This window comes from Elaeis guineensis, chromosome 1 (genome assembly GCF_000442705.2).
Source record: "Elaeis guineensis isolate ETL-2024a chromosome 1, EG11, whole genome shotgun sequence".
Classification (NCBI taxonomy): domain Eukaryota; kingdom Viridiplantae; phylum Streptophyta; class Magnoliopsida; order Arecales; family Arecaceae; genus Elaeis; species Elaeis guineensis.
The window spans coordinates 180174002-180193586 of record NC_025993.2 but is presented as its reverse complement, the minus strand read 5'-3'; the positions used below and the strand labels follow the sequence as shown (position 1 = coordinate 180193586).

At 36.6% G+C, this 19585-nt stretch overlaps 2 protein-coding genes across 5 annotated transcripts; both read right to left on the bottom strand.

The window, feature by feature from the left end:
* Positions 1–3842: 3842 nt before the first annotated feature.
* Positions 3843–5319, bottom strand: LOC105039911 (uncharacterized). Its single transcript, XM_010916232.4, has one exon. It carries the CDS (start codon positions 5181–5183, stop codon positions 3999–4001), a length of 1185 nt encoding a protein of 394 aa, XP_010914534.1. The 5' UTR covers positions 5184–5319; the 3' UTR covers positions 3843–3998.
* Positions 5320–12963: 7644 nt separating this feature from the next.
* LOC105039910 (uncharacterized) lies at positions 12964–19001 on the bottom strand. Of its 4 annotated transcripts, none has more exons than XM_073250584.1 (6): positions 18625–19001; positions 17907–18063; positions 17732–17790; positions 15880–17649; positions 13832–13973; positions 12964–13747 (listed from the first exon to the last, which is right to left on the bottom strand). In XM_073250584.1, the coding sequence occupies exons 2-6, from the start codon at positions 18004–18006 to the stop codon at positions 13086–13088; spliced, it is 2733 nt and encodes a 910-aa protein (XP_073106685.1). In that variant the 5' UTR covers positions 18007–18063; positions 18625–19001; the 3' UTR covers positions 12964–13085. The 4 variants fall into 4 exon arrangements, with proteins under 4 accessions (XP_073106685.1, XP_019703498.2, XP_073106686.1 ...); XM_019847939.3 differs by having other exon boundaries at positions 15880–17658; positions 17732–17787; XM_073250585.1 differs by having other exon boundaries at positions 17732–17787.
* Positions 19002–19585: the final 584 nt, after the last annotated feature.

Here is a 19585-nt window from a genome sequence, read left to right as displayed (position 1 = left end):
TTATTCTCTATTGTACTTTTGCTCCAGGTATATACTTTGCACCAACATGTTCCATTAGTCATAATTGCATATAGAGAGCATTAGATTACTTTGAAGAGGTCAAGACATGAATATTGAGTTGACCTGGAAGGTCATGAGAATAATGGATTGGACCTAAAAGTAGATGAGGATGGATATACTGTAGGTAAGCAAATCAACGGTCAAATTGTATGTTCTGTATGGGATACTCATTAAGAAAAATGTTTTTTTTTTCTTGCCCTTTTCTTGTTTGAAAGTATCGAAATAAGTTATACCTGGATATTATTTTGTTTATAGAGAAACTGCTAGTTACTTTTCTTTTTCCATATAACCTTGCATTTTGAAGCATGATGATAATAATGTTGACAAATATTTATTGGTATTTCAATGCAAATACTAAGTTTTCTTTTTGTTTCTAAAAATTGGAACGAGGAATGATATAATTTTTCCTTGTAATATTATATTAAAAAAATATTAAGGAAGGGTTGATGATCTTTCCTTGAAAACCCATATTTACACAAACAGGAAACCCAACAATATTATAATACCCTACGCCTATCAAATGTTCTTTTACCAAAACACAACTAACCAACTCCAAACATATAAAAAATTTTTACGTAGATCAGTAGCAAATATGTTTTTATAAAATCTAGAAATAAAAGATATTTTGTGAAGATCATGAATATGCGAAACTCTTGAACGAAGCAGCCTTTACAGGAAAAGGAAGTAAGAAATAAGTCTTTCATTTTGTTCTACAGCAATGTCAACTTCAAGGATGCTGGGTTTTACATGAAGAACACCATGAAAAATCTCACCTTTTGCCTTTTGGGTAAGCTGAATGTCAGCACCTTGTTCACCCTTTCAGGTTCACTCCATGGAAAGATGAACTACCTTTCTTTCAATATACATTGTCTATATTTACTATAGTAGTATGTACAATAGGATATTGCTACAACTTTTTTGAGCCAAAGTTATAGTAATTTATTTGATCTTTAACTTACTTATGGCAGTTTTGTTCCTCTTCCACGACTTCCAAATTCCCACCAGCAAATATTGCTGATTTCTTCTAAGTTTAAAGGCCTCGAGGCCTACGAGGAGCTTGGTATTTTGTATTTAATCTTATCATTTGATGTTAAAGTTTTCTTTGCTTTGTTTTTTTTGGGTAAAAGTTTTCTTTGCCTTTGCGGAAGAATGAATTCAGTGATCACGGTCACGTGAAAGTATTCCTTTCTGCTGATTCAACTTGGCTGGAGAAAACCATTACATTATTTCATAGACTCATTAGTTCATAGACGGGTACACCTAGGATACAAATTAGTCTAACTTGTTTAGATTGCAACAAAACAGTGAAAAAAAAAAAATTAATTTTAAAATAATAATAAAAATATTATTTTTTTTCAAAATATTATTTTTTTTAAAAAATTGTTATTAATTTAAAAATACTATTTATATAATAACATATTATTTTTTAAAAAATAAATTTAAAAATTAATAATAAAATATTATTTTTTAAAAAAATAATAAAAATATTATTTTTAAAATATTAATTTATTAATAATAATTTGAATAATAATAAGAATACAGTCATATTTGAAAAATAGGATAACAATATCTGAAAAATTATTTTCGTGTATCCGATCTCATGCAACGCGCAGATCTTCGACTAGTTATCTAATAAGTCAAGTGGGAAGCCACGGTGTCACTATTGCATCATTTTTTAATTTTTATATTATTTAAAATAAGAAAAAAATATTTTTTTATTTAAAAATATAAATATATTTGATATAATTAATTATTTTTAAAATATAAGTATATTAATCTTGACAAGGATTAGAGCAATAGCAGCTAAGATGGAGGAGACGGTGATGGTATTGATGATAGGGGCAGTAGCAATACGACGGAGGCGACAACAGCGATTATAAAAATGATAGTGAAGGATGACTATAATATGATAGTGATAGTAACGGTAGTAGTGATAATATGGAATGCTGGTATTAGATGATGCGATGTAATAGAGATGATGGTAATAATGATTTCGATGGTTATAATTGATGTGGTGGCAGTAACGGTGCAGACGACCACAATAATTATGTTGCAATTGAAAATATGATGATGGCGGCAAGAATACTAATTTAATATTTTTATAATGATAAAAATAAAAGTTAAGTGATTTTATTATTTAGAAAAAATAAAAATATTTTTGAAAAACAAAAATAATAGGAATATTTTTTTCAATTTCTATATTTTTTTAAAAAATAAAAATAAAAAAATACATGGAGTATGTCTCATATTATTATTATTATTATAAATCTAATCTGGTCGGTCAGCCTCCCATTATTGTTTGCTATTTGACCCATTCCGTATGGTGGGTGTGGAGCTCACTTGTTTACTATGATAATGGTGATAGGTGTTGACTTTGTTATAACGCAGCTCAAAATAAATAAAATGTGAAGGAAAGAAGAGAGCCACCCCCACTAGAGATCAAGAGGCATCTAGCCATATTCTGCACCATTGTGTACTGCTCATCGGAGCTGAGCATAATAGACTCGTTAATGAAATATTTAACCACCCATCAAGGTTGTGAGTCAAGTTCGACATTCATTGGACCGCTTGGAGCTTGTTTGGACATTCCTATAAATATTGAATCTATTCGCTCTTCTAAAAACTCATCCATCCCAGCATGTCATTAACTGAAATGGAACCAAAAAAATCCATAGAGATTTTTCCCTCCCACAAAATTCGAGCTGGAAAGGAGTTGGGTTGACATGAATCATTCTTAAATGGACTTTGCACAAACGAAGCCCTCAATGTCTGATACGCTGCTGAGTGTTGGATCGAGTCCTCCTCCCATCCAAGCACGTCGTCGACGACCTCATCGCGGCCGTATGCCCTTTACCTCCTCGTTGCTTCTCGCAGTTGCAGTCCCCATCGTCAAAACCCTGAACGTGAAAACATCTTCCCGTCTCACCAGAGCATCATCCCAGGGGCACAGAATCCAGAATATATATTTCTCAGGTACATATAGAATATATGTTCATACGGTCATTTAGTGACTCCTGGTTATTATGTTTTGTGTCCGTCTGGTAGCAGTTGGGCAGAAAAATCCCTTAAATCGAGCTTGGCACGGCGCAAATTGATTGGATCAAGCTTCAACTCAAATTTTGTGGCTTGGCTCCGATCAACATCCAACCCAACCACCTACATGGACCTACAGTCCACAAGTCTAATAATTAGCTAACCTGTTTACATCTACGCATAGGATCAAGGTTGGGTCCGCATCAGAGAGTAACGTAACACAGTGTCGCTGTCGAGAAAAGGATGGTCCCTCGTAAACTTCAATAGGAAGGCGACAATTATTAGCATCTCATAGCCAAACACAAAATTCAACGGTCCCCATCAATGACATGCGCTTTAACTCATCCCAAACCCAACCCTATACTCGTTTCCCGATCGGATCTTCCTATTGCCCACGCGATTCGCATACGTTTCAAAGTTTCGACCGTTTCCATCAGGTTACGCTACGGAAATATAAATGACCATTACTCATTAGTGAAAGCGTCTAATTACGTAATATAATGCGCCTATATAGTATATACCGCCTCCCAACATATCACGTGGATGGCGTCCTTTTATCATTAATTTTTTTAAAAAATGAATTCATAACGCTTAATCACCAAGCTGGCACCGTTTGCATCCTAAACAGCTCTTCTTAACGGAAAAAGACAGCGTTTACTTCTAACCAATATTAATATATTATCAACAAAAAAAAAAATCTAAAAAGACCTGCAATTACCAAATCATTGCCAAAAATAAAAAAATAAAAATAAAAACGAACATTAATCTCTCTTTTTTTTTTTTTTTTTGAACCATCGAGATTTGGGATTACAGCAGTAATTCCACTGATAAAAGAAAAAAGAAAAAGAAACTATACACCTCATTTAGTGGATTTATTAGGGGAAACGGAAGAGAGCCGGCGTCGATTACCTGGAGGAGACCGGATGAAGGGTACGGGCGAAGCCGTTAATGGCGCCGTAGCTGCGGGAGCTGAAGCCCAAGCAACCGAGAAGTCCCTGGCGGTAGGGCAAGAACGTCTTCCGCCGCATCTCCTCCGCCTGCGCCCGGTTCGCCGTGTAGTGCCGCTCGTGCGGCGACGGCACCAGGCCCCTCCGCCGCCCCGCCCCGTTCACCGGCTTCGCCGTGGTCCTTTTCGAAGACCCAACCGTCGCCGAAGGCGGGTTCTTCGATGTGATCTTCTCCGCCTCCGCGACCTCAGTGGCTGGCGGAGGATTGTTGGAAGAAGAGGCCGCAGCGGAGGAAGGTCTGGATTTCTCTTTGGATTGGGAGAAAGAGATCGAGTGCCAGAACTTCTCTAGGGTCTTACCTCTCTCTCTTCCCTCGCTCTTGCTTCTATAGAGGAGATCTTTGAGGAAGATCCACTTCTTGGAGGTTCTTCCGGAAGAGGAGGAGGAGGACGTGGAGGAGGACCGGGAGGACGAAGCCGAGACGGAGGGCGTGGCAGCCTCCGCCTCGATCTGCTTCGGATCTAGATCTTTGGCTCTCTCCTCTCGTTCTTCGACCTCCATTTGCCAATGGAGCGGCGCGTTCCGAAGCGGGGAATGGGATCTGGCCCGCCGGTGGATCGATCGGCTCCGGAGCTTCAGATCTCGGCCCCTGGGGGCGATTTCGGGCGGGTGACAATCGGACTTGTCGTCGTCGTCGTCTTCTTCGTTGAGATCGAGGAGTGGGGCGAGGACCTGGGGCCGCTGGAGGTGGGAGGAGAGCTTCATGGGGCGGATCTGGCCGTTGAGGAAAAGCTCGTCGGCGGAGGCGGCGGAGGATGGGAAGCGGGCGGAGAATTCAAACTCGAAGGAGCTGCCGACGGACGCGTCAGGGAAGTCGAAGTCGAAGGAGGGGGAGCCGCCGGCGGAGGTGGCGGGTGGGGAGGAAAGGACGTAGTGCATGGGGCTGGTGGGGGCGCTGAAGAAGTAACAGCCGGAGACGCCGCCGCGGCCGGGGCTGGAGGGGGCGCTGACGTAGGGGGTGGAGCAGGCGCTGTCGATGTCGTCGGGGGGGAACCCCGGGGGGTCGAGGTGGGGTTCCCCATGGCCGGAGTTTGCGAGGTCGGAGCTCGGGGGGTCGCTGTTGCTAGGGTTTTGGAGCTCCATTCTCGCTCAAACAGTCAAACTCTCTTCCTCTTTCTCACTCCAGAGACTATGGCTTCTCGGAGAAGATAGAGAGAGAGAGAGAGGACGGACGCGGAGAGCGTCGGCTTCTTGTTGGACACGTAATAATTGGGGAAGGCGGGGGATGGAGTTTATAAGAGAGGAAGAGGAGAGAGACAGAGAGAGAGATCGAAACGTCTTTGGGTTAATAGCCTTATATGTGCATTAATTATCAAAAGAGCCACTAAAGATTTGTTTATTATTTTATGAAAAGCTGGATATACTTTGGATTCCCTTTAAACCGACTTTGTTAAGTTACCAAAATATGCTCTCTCTCTCTCTCTCTCTCTCTCTCTTTTTTTTTTTGGTAAAACCCAAAATATGCCGCAGTTACAGCAATGGGAATTGGGATCCGCTAAGCAAGAAGTTTTGCAGATGAGCCCTTTAATTCTTTATTATTCAGGATAGCTACTTGTTCTAATCACACAGTAAATAAATACTAATTTTAGAAAAATTACTAGCCATCACATGTTTCCATCGCCACTGACGGGCTGAATGATGTGGTCCATAGGAAAAAGAAAAGGGAGATAAAAGGATGAGAAAACCCGGACGCCACTAATTATTGAGGGATATAATGTTGGACTTTAAAGATAAATCCCGTGGACCATCGCTATTATTTGTCTCGTACTTGGTATCAAACAAAATCAAGTTTAATATAGGGCAATGTATGGGTAATGGTACGTAGGGCACGAAGGATATAAGTTTAAGATCATATTTATGACGCGTACTGACACGATAGTGGCCCCGAAGGACAGCCAGTAGGGGCCTCAACGTCAGCTGACAAGGCTAAGTTGCCGTCCCGAGACCAGATTCCTGAATGGATCCGCTGCGTGACCTCTCAGTCAATTCGGCGTTTCACGTTCGACACGTCACCGTGTATTTCGATGGTCTAGGCCAAGCCTTACGAACGTGCGAAGCGCTAATGCGAGGCCGTTAATTCATCGTTCAGGCAACCGTCACGTGACAAGCGGCTGCGGTTCGACCACGTTGGCCTGGAGTCGTCCGATCTGGATCGTACAGTTGGATGTTCACCATATCTTATTGGAAAGGACAGTTGTAATCATTCAGTTCGCCCCTTCAACCACATAAGCAGGCCTCGAAGGTCACGACGCCACCAGCAGAGCTATGGAAACCAGCGTTCCCAGCTCGCGCATAGAAACTTCCATGCGTTTACAGATCTGCCACTGTTAACGGATTACACGCATCTGCCCCTGCCTCAGCTTCTGTGACTCTTTTACAGATATATATATAAACGCTTCTTTGGTCATAGTTTATGCTAGCTTATTTTGCCCTCTTATATTAAACCACAAAGGGCTCGAGTTGTATCCATCGTGCGAAAAAATGATCGGTCTTTTCTCACAACATCACCGATGCATCACATTTTATATAGCTTTTAAAATCTTTCGATCTCTTTCTCCTATCATCTACATAGGTCATAAAGTAAATATTATATTTTAAAAATTATATAAACATGATACAATGATTAATGCTATGAACGAAGATCAATTATTCTTTTATATGAAAGATACAATCTGCTCTTAATAAAAAAAATATTATATTATAATAATATAACTAAAAATAATAAGTTATTTTTTATTCATAATTTTATTTTTATTTTTATTTTTTATCATATGATATTAAAATATTATTGATCATCGGAGTCAGATTGTTATGATCTAAAAAAAACTATTCAAATGTTAGAGTCAGACTATATATATATATAAAAGATTTGTTGTATTTGCCTTTAATACAATATTATATTTATTTTTTAGGAATGGTTCTCAACAAGCACTCATATAACATTCAGAAACATTATTAACAAGTAGATCAGTAATGACTATTATTTGACCATCATATCATTATAATAGATACTATAATAATTTTATTTGTTTTATCTATCTCAAAAATATATTTATATCTTTTTGGATAGAAATGATCCGTGACTTACGTAACAGGGTAGCCTCCTGGTTAAGGCGAGATTGGACTCTTTATCATTTTAATAATTACCAAAAATTTTATTGGATTGGAAGTTGTTAGCTTCCATTTATGTTAAAAATTTATGCTGAATTTTTCAACGACATGCTACCCATAGATGGTCAAAACACAGCATATATTTGTCGTTGCTTTTTTTATTTATCTTCCATTAGCAACAACTTTTACACCTATATATTATTGATGAATGGACAAATATAGAGTGATTCGGGTTGTATATTTGATGATAAAGAATAATCATTCTTCTTTCATGACATCAACCATACGGTTGTGTAATATTCACTTTGAGATATATATAGATTGATAGAAGAAAAAGATTGGAGTACTTTGCAAGCTATAAAAGCATGATCCAACAAGTGATATACTTTTAGGTGAAAACAGTGGCAGAACGTAAGAGGGACTAGGACGGCCACTGTCTCCTCAAAATTTTAAAATATTTATTATCTACATATTTATATATATGATGGTCCTCTTCATATTTTAATCTTTCATATATTATGAATCCATCAGTTTGGAAAAAAGTAATATAATTAATTTATATATTAATTTTTTATTTAAAATAATAATTTTTTAAAGAAAAAATAGTTGTTTATTTATTTTTTAGTATTTTATTTATTCTTCAACCTTTAATGTGGAAGAGATTATTGAGATTTTTATACAATCAAAATCATTTTATAGATGGCATAAGATAATATTTTTTACTTATTATTTATACATAAAATTAAATATTTATTGATATTTTTATAATATTTTTAAATATATATTTTTATTTTATAATTTTATTATAAAATATTTTATTTTAAAAATTATTAATAAATTATTACTTTGTTCTTCCAACATTTGATGTCAGGCTCCGCCGCTGGGTGAAAGATACAACTCCAATCTAATATAGAGCCATAAATGAATCAAATAATTTGAGTCCAAGTTTAAACTAACAAGAGCTTGAATAGTCTAAATTAAACAAATTAAGCTAATTTGATAAAACAAGTTTGAAACTAATTTTAAGCTGAGCCAAAAATCAATTTGGCCTTGACTCTGTATTAGCAATAATTTTTACGACTACAATTTGCGTTGGCTCTACATTAATATAGGCGATGAAATGGACTGACATAGAGAGATGTGGGGTGTATATTTCATACGAAACAATGATTCTTTTTCTTTCATAATATTAACCATTTGATCATGTAATATCCCCTTTAAAATGTATGCATTTCGATAGAAGAAATAGATAAAAAAATTTATTAAAAATTATGTAAAGTACGATCCAACAAATGGCATGCTTTAACATGAAAGATACAATTCAGATTTAATATAGCATCATAAATGAATTGAATAGTTTGAGCTAAAGCTTGAGCCGATGAGAGCTTGAATAGTTCGAGTTAAACAAATTCAACTGATTCGGCAAAACAAACTTGAAATTAATATCAAGTTGAGCCAAAAATCAACTTGGTTTTGTCAATCTCCACTCATTAAAACTCTTGGATATTTATATGAAATTACACACAATGGACCACCCAATAAAGATTTCAAATTACGTACAAATTGAACTCAAAACAATGGTTAGTAAATTTGGTCTCGGAGTTTTAGCTAGGCTTGGCAATGGGTTGGGTTGGGTGAGGGTTTAGGTTGATCCGAATCCGATCCAAATTTGAATCCGACCTGATATCCCAACATTTTAATTCAAACTCGATCCGTGATCAAGCGGGTCAATATTTTCTTTACCCATACTCTATTCGATTGGGTATCGGACTATTCGATTGGATATCCATCTCGTCTAAATAAGATTTTTTAAATAAAAATAGAGACATTGAAAAATAGTCCACTACTATTCTTCAGCCCTCGAGATCTCAATCAAATTTAAAGGTCATAAGGCCCATATTTCATATAATATATATACATAAGATCAAATTGGGTTCGAATTTGAATCCGATCCGATATCCCAATATTTTTGATCCGAACCTGACTTGTGACCCGGTGGATCAATACTTACCCATACACTATCCGATTGGATATTGGGTTATCCGTCGGATATCTATCGCACCTAAATGATATTTTTTAAATAAAAATAAAAGTATTGAATAATAGTCTACTATAACTCTTCAATTTTTAAAGTCGTAGATAAGTCTAAAAATTATAAGGCCCATATTATATATATATAAATATATAAAAGATCGGATTGGATAATGGATTTGGATGATCATTATCCGAATTTGATCCGATCTAATTTAAAATATAAATTTATTAAATTTAAATTTAATTAAATTAAAATTTGATCAATATATTGATCAATCGATCTATTAGAATAGGATCGGATTGGGATCTGTCTGAATCACATGTAATTTGCCGAGCATAGTTTTACTTCTGAATTAATGCAGATGTGGAAGTTTTTTCAATATCCGCATAAAAGAAATTATGCGTGCATCTGTACTCTAATTTCATCCACTGGAAAAGAGGTGCACCCCCACACGAAGCCCAAAGAACTTTCGGCATTCCCAAAACGGGCCGGTGTGGACCCGAGCAAAAGAGAGGAGGAGAGAGAAAGGTTCGGCGGTGGGAGAGAGAGAGAGAGAAGAACGTGGGAAGGAGTTGGCTTCCCCAGGCCAGGCCGGAGGGCAGCAGCATATGATGCTGACTCTGTGCTCGCCTATCCATGCAGTGCCACCTTTTCCCCCCACCACGAATACATCATCTCACACTATTTTATTAATTATCAAGAATACACCTCCACCTTGCTGAAAATATAAAATTTGTTTAGGGATTAATGTAACAAATCCATAACACAATGTGTTCTTTGTTTAATCTAATTAAGTATTAGTAGGGTGCCAGGGGCTGTGGATTTTGTAGTTTTCAGTGCAGGATCCATGAATTACTAGTTGGATAGGCATAGACCTAGGCAGTATAATTGACACGGGACGTAAGCTGTCTTTTATTTATTTGGAATCAATCTAAGCATCCATAAAATTTTGTAGGAAGGTTATCCTCACCGCATTTTATTTTATTTTATGGTATATATCATGGCCAAGTAATTGATGTGAGGAAAGGATTAGTTTTAGACATTATATGCAGATAAGGATGGAGAGTCATCAGCATGATCCCATATTTTGAGATGATTTATTGAGTCTCCACTAGAATTTTCTAAAGATTTAGGATGGTTCTAAGTTTGGATGAGATATTAGCTCCAGTGACAAATGACAAGCTAGGTTTTAATAGACGTGTCATTGGGCATTGTTCATATCCTTGTCACAAATGTTAATATTTTGTAAGCTTCCTTGGCCTACCAGCGTGATGTGTTAGAGCACCTACAAGTACATACAATGTGCAGTTGGCGTCATTGAAGAAGTTAATGTTAGGCATGTTACTTGGATAGTCTCAATGATTGAGATGCATGGCAAACTAATTTGAGAGATCAAAGGTAGGTTGGCGAAAGAAAAAGTTGTTACCATGAGTAGGTGACCAACAATCATCTCAAAAAGAATTGTATCATACAAATAGGGACTTTGGGATTCATTCTAGAAACAATATCGATGTCCAAAGACATGTCAAGCTCCATGTTTGTAATGCAATGCTCATTGGAATTATCCAAACTAGTAAATTGCCAAGTACAAAACATTTGATGGGTTCAAGAGGAAGAAGTACCTGTTGAATGGATGTGATTCCATCATATTTCTCACCAAAAGTCCTCTTTAAATCACTGTAAATTGATAGATTCAATCATCATTTCAGTGAGATTGGTCTCAGTGCATGTCTCACAAGCATGCTGAATTGTCACCATCATACATGGCAACATATGCCCTCTAAGTATTACAATAATTGAAGGTGGCTAAAGATGCCAGCTAGCTTGTAGGTGAAAACACTTGATTGTTGTACCAGAGAATTAAGATGAAGTCCCACCTTCATTAGAACAAGGAGAACAAGGAGTACTGGGGGTGGACTCACCCTTTGTGTAGCACAAAATGACATGTGGGCCTCTACCATCCAAAGAGCGTACAAAAGTATAGACATACATGAAATCCTCTGCTCATATACCATATGATGACAAATGAAGTCCCCTCAAAGTTGAAGGATGATTTGATATAGGGGATTTAGTGTCACTGAGGATGGGCCGGGGAGCCTGATATCCACAGTAACACCTAACCAATTTTCAATATAATTTATCTCCATATGTCAGGATCAATTAGTTTATTGATATACTTGGAGGAGAAGTCAAGTGGGAAACACAAGAATAGGGTCAAAAATATAGTTTATATAAGTTTAGAGACTCTCTCTCTCTCTCTCTCTATATATATATATTCCATGATGTGAGACAGTTGAGCTTTAAGTCGGGTCTGTTCCTTACCCCAAAAAAAAAAGAAAAAAAAGTCAGGTCTGTTGAGTGGATGCTCAGGGACTCAGAATATCCAAGTCCAATCCAAGCTATTGTGATTCCTCTGTTTACTTCTGTTGAAAATTAAATTCTACCGTAATAACAAGAGTAGAAAACATATTTCACTTATGGCAGCCCTATTGGAGAGTAATTCTGTATTTAGTTGGAGTCGTGGAAGAGTGAATAGAAAAGATTAAAAAAATAGATGACTTTTATTCATTATTTAATTCAAAAAATTATAATAAAAATAAATAAAAAAAAATTATTCATTCATCTTGATCTACTAATTTAGATCTTCCAAATTTGTATCTTCGTAAATTGAAAAGATACAAGCAAGAATAGATAGAGCATTGATGGATGAAATTTTATAATGATTAAATTATCTTTCATTAATTTTTTTAATAAAATAATAATATTACTTCATATTTTCATTCAAATTATATATATATATATATATATATATATATTATTAATTATTTTAATTTTAATATATAATTTTAATAATTATAATTAAATAATTAAAAATATCTTCTATTTTTTATTTTTATTTTTATTTTTAATTAACTATTTATATAGTATTAATTGACTATTTAAATCAAATTATAAATTAATTAATTATTTATAAAATTATATACATAATTAATTCATTAATAATTTATTTCTAAAATCATATATTAAATTAAATTAAAATTAAATATTGATATATTATTTATATAATTATAGATTATAAATTTATACATCGATTATTTTTTTAAATATAAATAAATATTATAAAATAATAATAATATTTTTATTTAAATAATTTAGTAAAAATATTATGTAAATATTACTCATTCTTTTTTTTTATCCTTTGTATACCAAACAGAGAAGGATATTATTTTTATTTATTTTTTTATATTTTATCAAATATATGAAAAAGTAGATGAATCATCTTCTTCCCTATCCACCATTTCTTCTCCATCTTTCTTTTTTTTCAATCCATCTTACCTGCCAAATAAAGAAAAATATTATTTTTGCCTTCTTATACCACGAGCGGCCATAAAACCACTGGTAGAAAACATCCGTATCCAACCTTCAACGACTCTATCCATCGAATAAAATACAAGGAAGTGGTTTACCAAAAAAAAAAAAACGATTGAGAACCACAAAAATATAGATTAAGCTGAGAATTTCTTCCCTTTGAGATTCACAAACGAACGTAAAAGGTAAAAGACGAACGAAGATGACATGACTAAATCTCTCATTTTTTTTTAGATGCAAAATCCCAATAAAATTGCTCTCTCTCTCGCCTGGAAATACTCTTGAACAGAAGCCTTTTGGTCCTATCTCAATGTATGGAGCAATTTGATGTTGACACGGCAAAAGAGATTGACCAAGAACAACGTAATAAGAATAGCCAATATATATGGAGACCATATTTTGATTGGAAAAAAGAAAAAAGAAAAATATCTTAAGTGGATAGCTTACAGTTGAGTGGAAACATAGCCATGCTACAATTGAACTTCTATCATTAAATCAGCAACTACTTCATCAACCAAGGAGTTTAATATCCCCATCTCAATCTCCACTCCTGCTTCAAATGCTTCAATTTCGAAGTCAACCCACCTACCTAAGCGACTACTCATATCTCTCTCAACAAGCTCATCCACCATCCACTCTCCCATGCTCCTCCATCCTGAGATCTCCCTGTATAGTTCTTCGGTCAAATCCTTCATGACAACTGCCATTCCTTTAGCCCACATCCGATATCCCGCATGGAAGTAGTGACTACATTTCAAATCCAGGCATTCATTCACACAATCAAATAACATTTTCCTTCTCATCCTGAAGTCCCTTTCCTCTCCTTCCTGCGCAATCGAGCTTCTACTGGTTTCCAACTTGTCAAAAAGAAGCGGATCAAGGATCCTGCCGTCATGATCCATTTGACACAAGTCTAAATTCTTGAACAGAGATTTCGCGTTGCTTAATATCTTTCTCACATATTCCTGTTCCTCATTGCATGCATCTTTATGGGCTGTCCTGCTGATTTCTGCGGATGAAGAGGAGACTGAGTCGGATAATTCTATCTCTGCGTCCACTGAAGAAGTTTTGTTGAGGCAAGTCAAATCAACAAGACGTCGAGCCTGAATTGAAGAATCATGCATCTTGCTTCCTGGAAAAAGAAGCATCATTGCATATGCCAAAATATCAAACTAAAGGATCAAGTAACATTATAAATTATCTGCTTAATTTTTACCATTTGAACTTTCCCAGCTCTCTGATGAGCTGCAACTTTCATTTGAAAAAGGAGCTTCAAAAATGGAAACAGGGCTCTGATGTTGATGCTTCGGTACCTTTTGGTCCTCACTGTTGCTGCTACATTCCATCCTTTCCGCATCCTGATAACAGAAATGGTGCCATCAGAAGTAGTCAATCAGCCAAGCCATTCAGCAACCAAGTAAAAATAGCTAGAAATAATCGTTAACACTAACAATCATCCTAAACCAGTGATGGAGTAAGAATATTTGAGAGACATGACATGCTAGAGGAGACAATGGTTAAATCCGAAAGATCTATGGCTTGAGAATCAAACAAAGAGATAGTTGACCAATAGATGCAGTATTGCATCTTCAAAAAGTTTCATTAGCAAGGTTGCAGGCATCCAGAACTTTCAAGTTGTAAAAAGCCACCAGTATAAGTTTGAAATGGGGAGGGAAAAAAAGGATAGCTGAGGCAGAATAATGTATAAAACTCCAAATATAAATAAATTGATTGCACAAAGAGAAAATATTTGCTCGAACCAGAAGCATTTCGAAAAGATCTATAGATATACAGAACTATACACTAGCTAGCATGAATGAACTATGCGAGAGAGAAGTAGACAGTAAAACTACACCAGATTCAGTCCAGTAATCAAACACATTGACATGAACAAGCATCGTGCGTGTTCCTGCTGAAAGACTAAAGTAAATAGAACTGTTCTAGGCTCTTTGGTTCCATATAATCTTAAAGTCTGAAAAAATATGACATGAAAAGTTAAATGCTCACCCACTGATTAGCATCAAAATACTCAGCAGACCTGGGATTTATTATGATAAATGACAAGCTGTCATTTTGCAGTTCAATGAATTGATTTTTTTGGTTCTCTACTTGTGTCTTAGACCCAAAATTTGATCATTTGCTAACTATCAAACCCACATAATCTACCCAGGTGTAACTTCCAGCGAATGATTATCGTGTAAGCTGCATGGTAACAGCACAAATGTGGAAATTGACCACATAAGGGAGTTGGAGTCTCTTGAAATGCCAGATGGAGTAGCTTAAATTGACTAACATATTGCATAAAAACATCTAGTAAATATTATCAATCATAACCTATCAAAAACAAGGTACAGAATTTGACATTTTACCTGAAGCCAGCTTTTTCAATTTTATCTCAAAATTTGTTCACATCCAACATGTGCTTCTCTGAATTGAAAAGTAACTTTTCAAAAATTAATCCCACAATTTCAACATGATTATTCTTATTCATTTCATCCTCAGTTCTTCAATCAACCATCCAGATGCACTTTAATGTAACACTTCGATTTGTATGCTTGCGTGTTTGCTATTACCAAGTTTAGCTTTCCCTTTCATTTCTTAGGTTATGATAGATTTCGGTCCAAATTTCCATTCAATTTGAAAATAATTGGGTCTTCCCATCCTAAGTATTCAAAGAAAAACAGTTGAATTCTTTACGCTCTCCCTGGTGATTAGCAAGATTAGAGGATGTCTGCATTAGTGCTCAAAAGAAGCTCTCAGTGATATTGGATTCAAGTGCATCTGTCACACAACACATCTTATATTATGATCATCTGCTACATGCTATGGTCATTTCTTTGTGACACTAGAAAGAGGAGTAATCAGTAAAAATGGCATGCATTTTTAGTGAACATAAAAAATGAGATCCTTAGAGGATTTGAAGGACAGATATATAATTGATCTGAGTCAGGGCATGCATCTAGACTCTGTGTTTTATTTCATTACAAGCTTATATCAACAACTTAAACAGTCTTCTTAAACTAAATATTTAAGTTTAGTTTAATCTTACAGAGACATATCAAAATAAATTTGCAGACATCTGTATGACGTACTAAGATCTAGTGCCAGCTGCATTATATATTGTCTGTCTGCTTCTTCTTAGTATAGTTTTTACCTATTTGAACAATGCAATATTAACTTTCTGGTAAAATGACTACAGGCAGCGGTTTAGGAAAAACAGAGCATTAAAGCCATCCTAAATAAGTATCAATAAGGGCAACATACCAGCATATGATGGCTCATACTAAACATCTGATCAATTGGTAACGAGAAGCTAGCCTCAATAATTTCACTTGGTTCATCTTTATGTGAGCTGACAATAGGATCCCTTTCATGTTCAGTGGGTGCAATTTCGGGGATATTGACAGCAGATATTGAATCTTGTGAAACAGGTGCAGTAGCTGTGAAGCTACCTCTGATTAATCTACAGTAGGGCGAGTCAGCTCCAGATGTTAATTCTCTCAACTTCTGTTCCAAAAGAAGACCCAAAAAATCACCTCCTATCACATCCGATCTGAGACATGATAGGTTTCTGTTGTCTGAATCAAAAACATTCTTCTCACAATCAGTATCAATACAGTGCTCATTATGCTTGTCTTCTTTTTCCACCACATTACTGGAGAACTGAGATCCAGGCAATGATTTTATCATGGGGGAGGTAAATGTAAAGGATACAACATCTGTACCATTTCTTCTTTTATCCCCACTACATCTTGGCTGTTCATCTATCACAACAGTATGCTGAATATGCTTTACATGCCTATCCACTAAAATACCATCAGAAGCCTCAGAAGAGGAGCCCCGCTCTATCAATCTCTTCTTGCGAGGTAAGCTTTTGCTATCTGATGACAACCCTTTCTCTGTGTAGTCAGGAGTGACTAAACCTTCCTTCTTGAATCCAATTCTGGTGTTTACTGAAAGCTTGTTCACAATCTTCTTCTTTCCACAAGAAGCATCTCCAGAGAGAACTTTTCTTCCCTGCTGGTCAGAAACCAATGGCTTTGAAGCTAACTTGTTTTTACCTGCCAGGCAGTTCTGTTTCTGATTATTTTGCCTAAGCACACTGGAAACATTGGTTGCTGCCCTTTTCTGCAGGTTATTCTTTGGATTATTTGGTTGACTTTTCCATGGTTTGTTCGATTTACATTCATTATTGTCCATATTCACTGATGTACTCCTATTGCTGATGCTTAAGCCCTCCCTTTTCTGGACATTCACCTTAGCCTGAACCGCAAGTGAGAGAGATTTTCCCTTGCTTTTTAAACAAGCTGGATTGGTTTCAGCTGTACTTAGAGAGGGCCCATAAACAATAGTTTCATCTGAACCACTGCAACTCCTGTTCCCAGGTTGTCCTCTAAGAGACCTCATGACAGCAGATTCAACATGTCTTCTGGATGATTCTGCAAGCTTTCTTGTCCTCCAAGAAGCTGCCATTATCTCTTGCGAATTGCGAGCTTTTATAGGATTTGCAAGTGATACCAAAGACTGAAATCTACAGTTTGTACTGGTCTGAACCTCAGGCTCAAGAATCTTTGCTGCTGCTTCCATGATATGAGCTGCATCCTTTGCTGAGATGAAACCAGGATTTTTTGTCGGTGACAGTAATTTGTGGTGTGTAATTGGGACAGACTTTGCTAATCTAGGAGGCAATGCTTCTGTTTGGAACCTCTCAATTGGACTGCTTGGCATCTTTTGGGACCTCAGTTCCACTGGCTTCCTTGAATAGGCCTCAGCTCTCTTAATTGCATGATTGAATTGATCATTAATGTAGATTTCAGGACCTCTTTGCTGACTATGGTTATCTCGAAGGGATTGCGAGTCATGTAGGGGGGTGGAATAGGGTACGGAAGTGCCTGATATGGGCATGGAATCCAAACCCATAAGTCTTGCTACCACTCCTGGGGCCCGACCTACATTTCCTTCTTCATCAGTCACTGAAGAAGTACCACTATAGTCGCTGCTTCCCTTTGCACTAGATTCTCCAATCATCTCATCCTCATCAATCTGATAAGTCGATCTAGTAAAATTAGCAAAGGTAGGATACAGCTGGTACAAACAAAAAGCATATAAATCTCACCAGGCGAAGCCGTGAGGTTAACATATTATCATCAATTTTCTTCCGTTGTATCATCCCTTCTTTAGAGAAAACAAAAGGACAGTGTGAGATGTAATTTTCCTATTAGGAAAAAAAAAAAAAAAGAAAAAGAGAAAACTTCCTCTATATCTTTCTGAACAGAAGAAAGCAGACTTACCAGACGAAGCACTTCCATTAGGGAACAATTTCTTCCTTGACTTCCTATTCCAATCAAACAAATTAAAGAAACCACTCGAAACTCCCTTTTCTGCCCCCATTTTATCACTCAAAGATCAACAATATCCACTGCTACGTTACTAATTACAATAAACCAGCTGCATCACAAAAATTGAAAAACAAAAGATCAATTTGCCATACCATCAACACCTCTCAAACACAGATGAACTAAACACGGCTAGCTGATCATGTATAAATTAGATACGGATCCAGATTCTTCAAAGCGACTAATTTCCGGGGGTAAAGTAATGGTTATCAAAGAAAAAAAAAGAAACTTTTTAACGAAAAATAAATTGCCATCTGACCAATAGTTAAAATCCAGTGAGACGTATAATGGCACTGCACTAAAAAAAAACCCTTAATAGAAACCAATTTAACTTTACATTGAAACGCCTCAATCAATACCCAGATCATTCAATACCATGAGACAGAAACCTCCATAAAGGCAACAACAAAGAGCATTTTGACCAACCAAAAGGAACAAAACTAGATTAATTGCAGCGAATCAACCCACATTCCACTCAAATTTCCCCAAAGCCCTAACCTCCAAGCCCCAAACGAGATATTCAGAAGCGACAAGACCAAATCGAACTGATCCATAAAAACTCGGTTGCAACAGCGAAACTTAAACCGTAAATCGAGAGAGAGAGAGGGCTCACGACGTCTGAAACGATGCAAGCGCTTCCGCAATCACTGGTCTCACCTCCAATGTGGCTCCTACGAGACGATTCGCTTAGCCTTGGTAACAAGGTTAGGGTTAGGGTTACGATTTCAGTAAAGGGGAACCAAGGAAGGAGCCGCGAAGGCAAAAGCAGACGAAAAGAAGCGAGACGACCGAAGCCATTAATGGCGCTCAGAGGAAGAGTAATAAATTTTAAACACAGGGGACCGTACGACTCGCCGAATTACGCCGATAGTCAGAATAGTGGAGGGGGGACAAGGGCGAAAGCGATATCCCGACTTGTTTAGTTTTTGAAGAGGAATGAGGAAGGAGGGATTTCGAATTCCGAAGAGTGACGTACTAGAAATTTGGGACGATCAAACAGAAAGGTTATCCAACTTAGGAAGGCCTGAGATATATTTTGGGCCTACTTAGCCGTTTCACTTTAAAGTGGGACCCGTGAATGTTATCAGTCTCATGCATCCACCAGGACACTGGGATAGGAGAAACATGACATTGTTACTGTAATTCGGAACTAGCTATCCTCGCCCTGGTCCACCTGCAGCAAAAATCCCAATAATTTAGGAGAGTAGCAGCTTATTTTACGGACTACAAGATCACATGTGAGCTTAACATGGTTGGGGAGTCGAGGTTAAACCTTCTTATCCAGAGGTGTTAATTATCTAACACGGTTATTGCACTTACTGTGTTTTTTATGGATTGTACCTCAAATAATCTTTCATACCCGGGTTGTATATTTCATGCCAAAAAATGCTTCACATTTTTTCTTCTTTTTTCCACGATGTACGTCATTAGATAATTGCATGATAACCGCTATAGGATATGTACCGTCAGATATAAAAGAGGATTCCAAGTATTTTATGATCTGTGCAAAATATGATTCAATATTTAATGTTGCGAAGAAAAAAAAAAAAAAAAAGATCCATCATCCTTTGCCA

What these genes read in the sequence shown, in the direction of transcription:
- LOC105039911 (XM_010916232.4), bottom strand. Translation starts at nt 5,183, where the DNA reads ATGGAGCTCCAAAACCCTAGCAACAGCGACCCCCCGAGCTCCGACCTC.
- LOC105039910 (XM_010916230.4), bottom strand. Translation starts at nt 18,006, where the DNA reads ATGGGGGCAGAAAAGGGAGTTTCGAGTGGTTTCTTTAATTTGTTTGAT. An exon ending in TAACCTCACGGCTTCGCCTG is followed by an intron (nt 17,659 to 17,731) that starts GTGAGATTTATA and finishes TCGACTTATCAG; the next exon opens with ATTGATGAGGATGAGATGAT. An exon ending in GAGCTGGGAAAGTTCAAATG is followed by an intron (nt 13,748 to 13,831) that starts GTAAAAATTAAG and finishes TTCTTTTTCCAG; the next exon opens with GAAGCAAGATGCATGATTCT.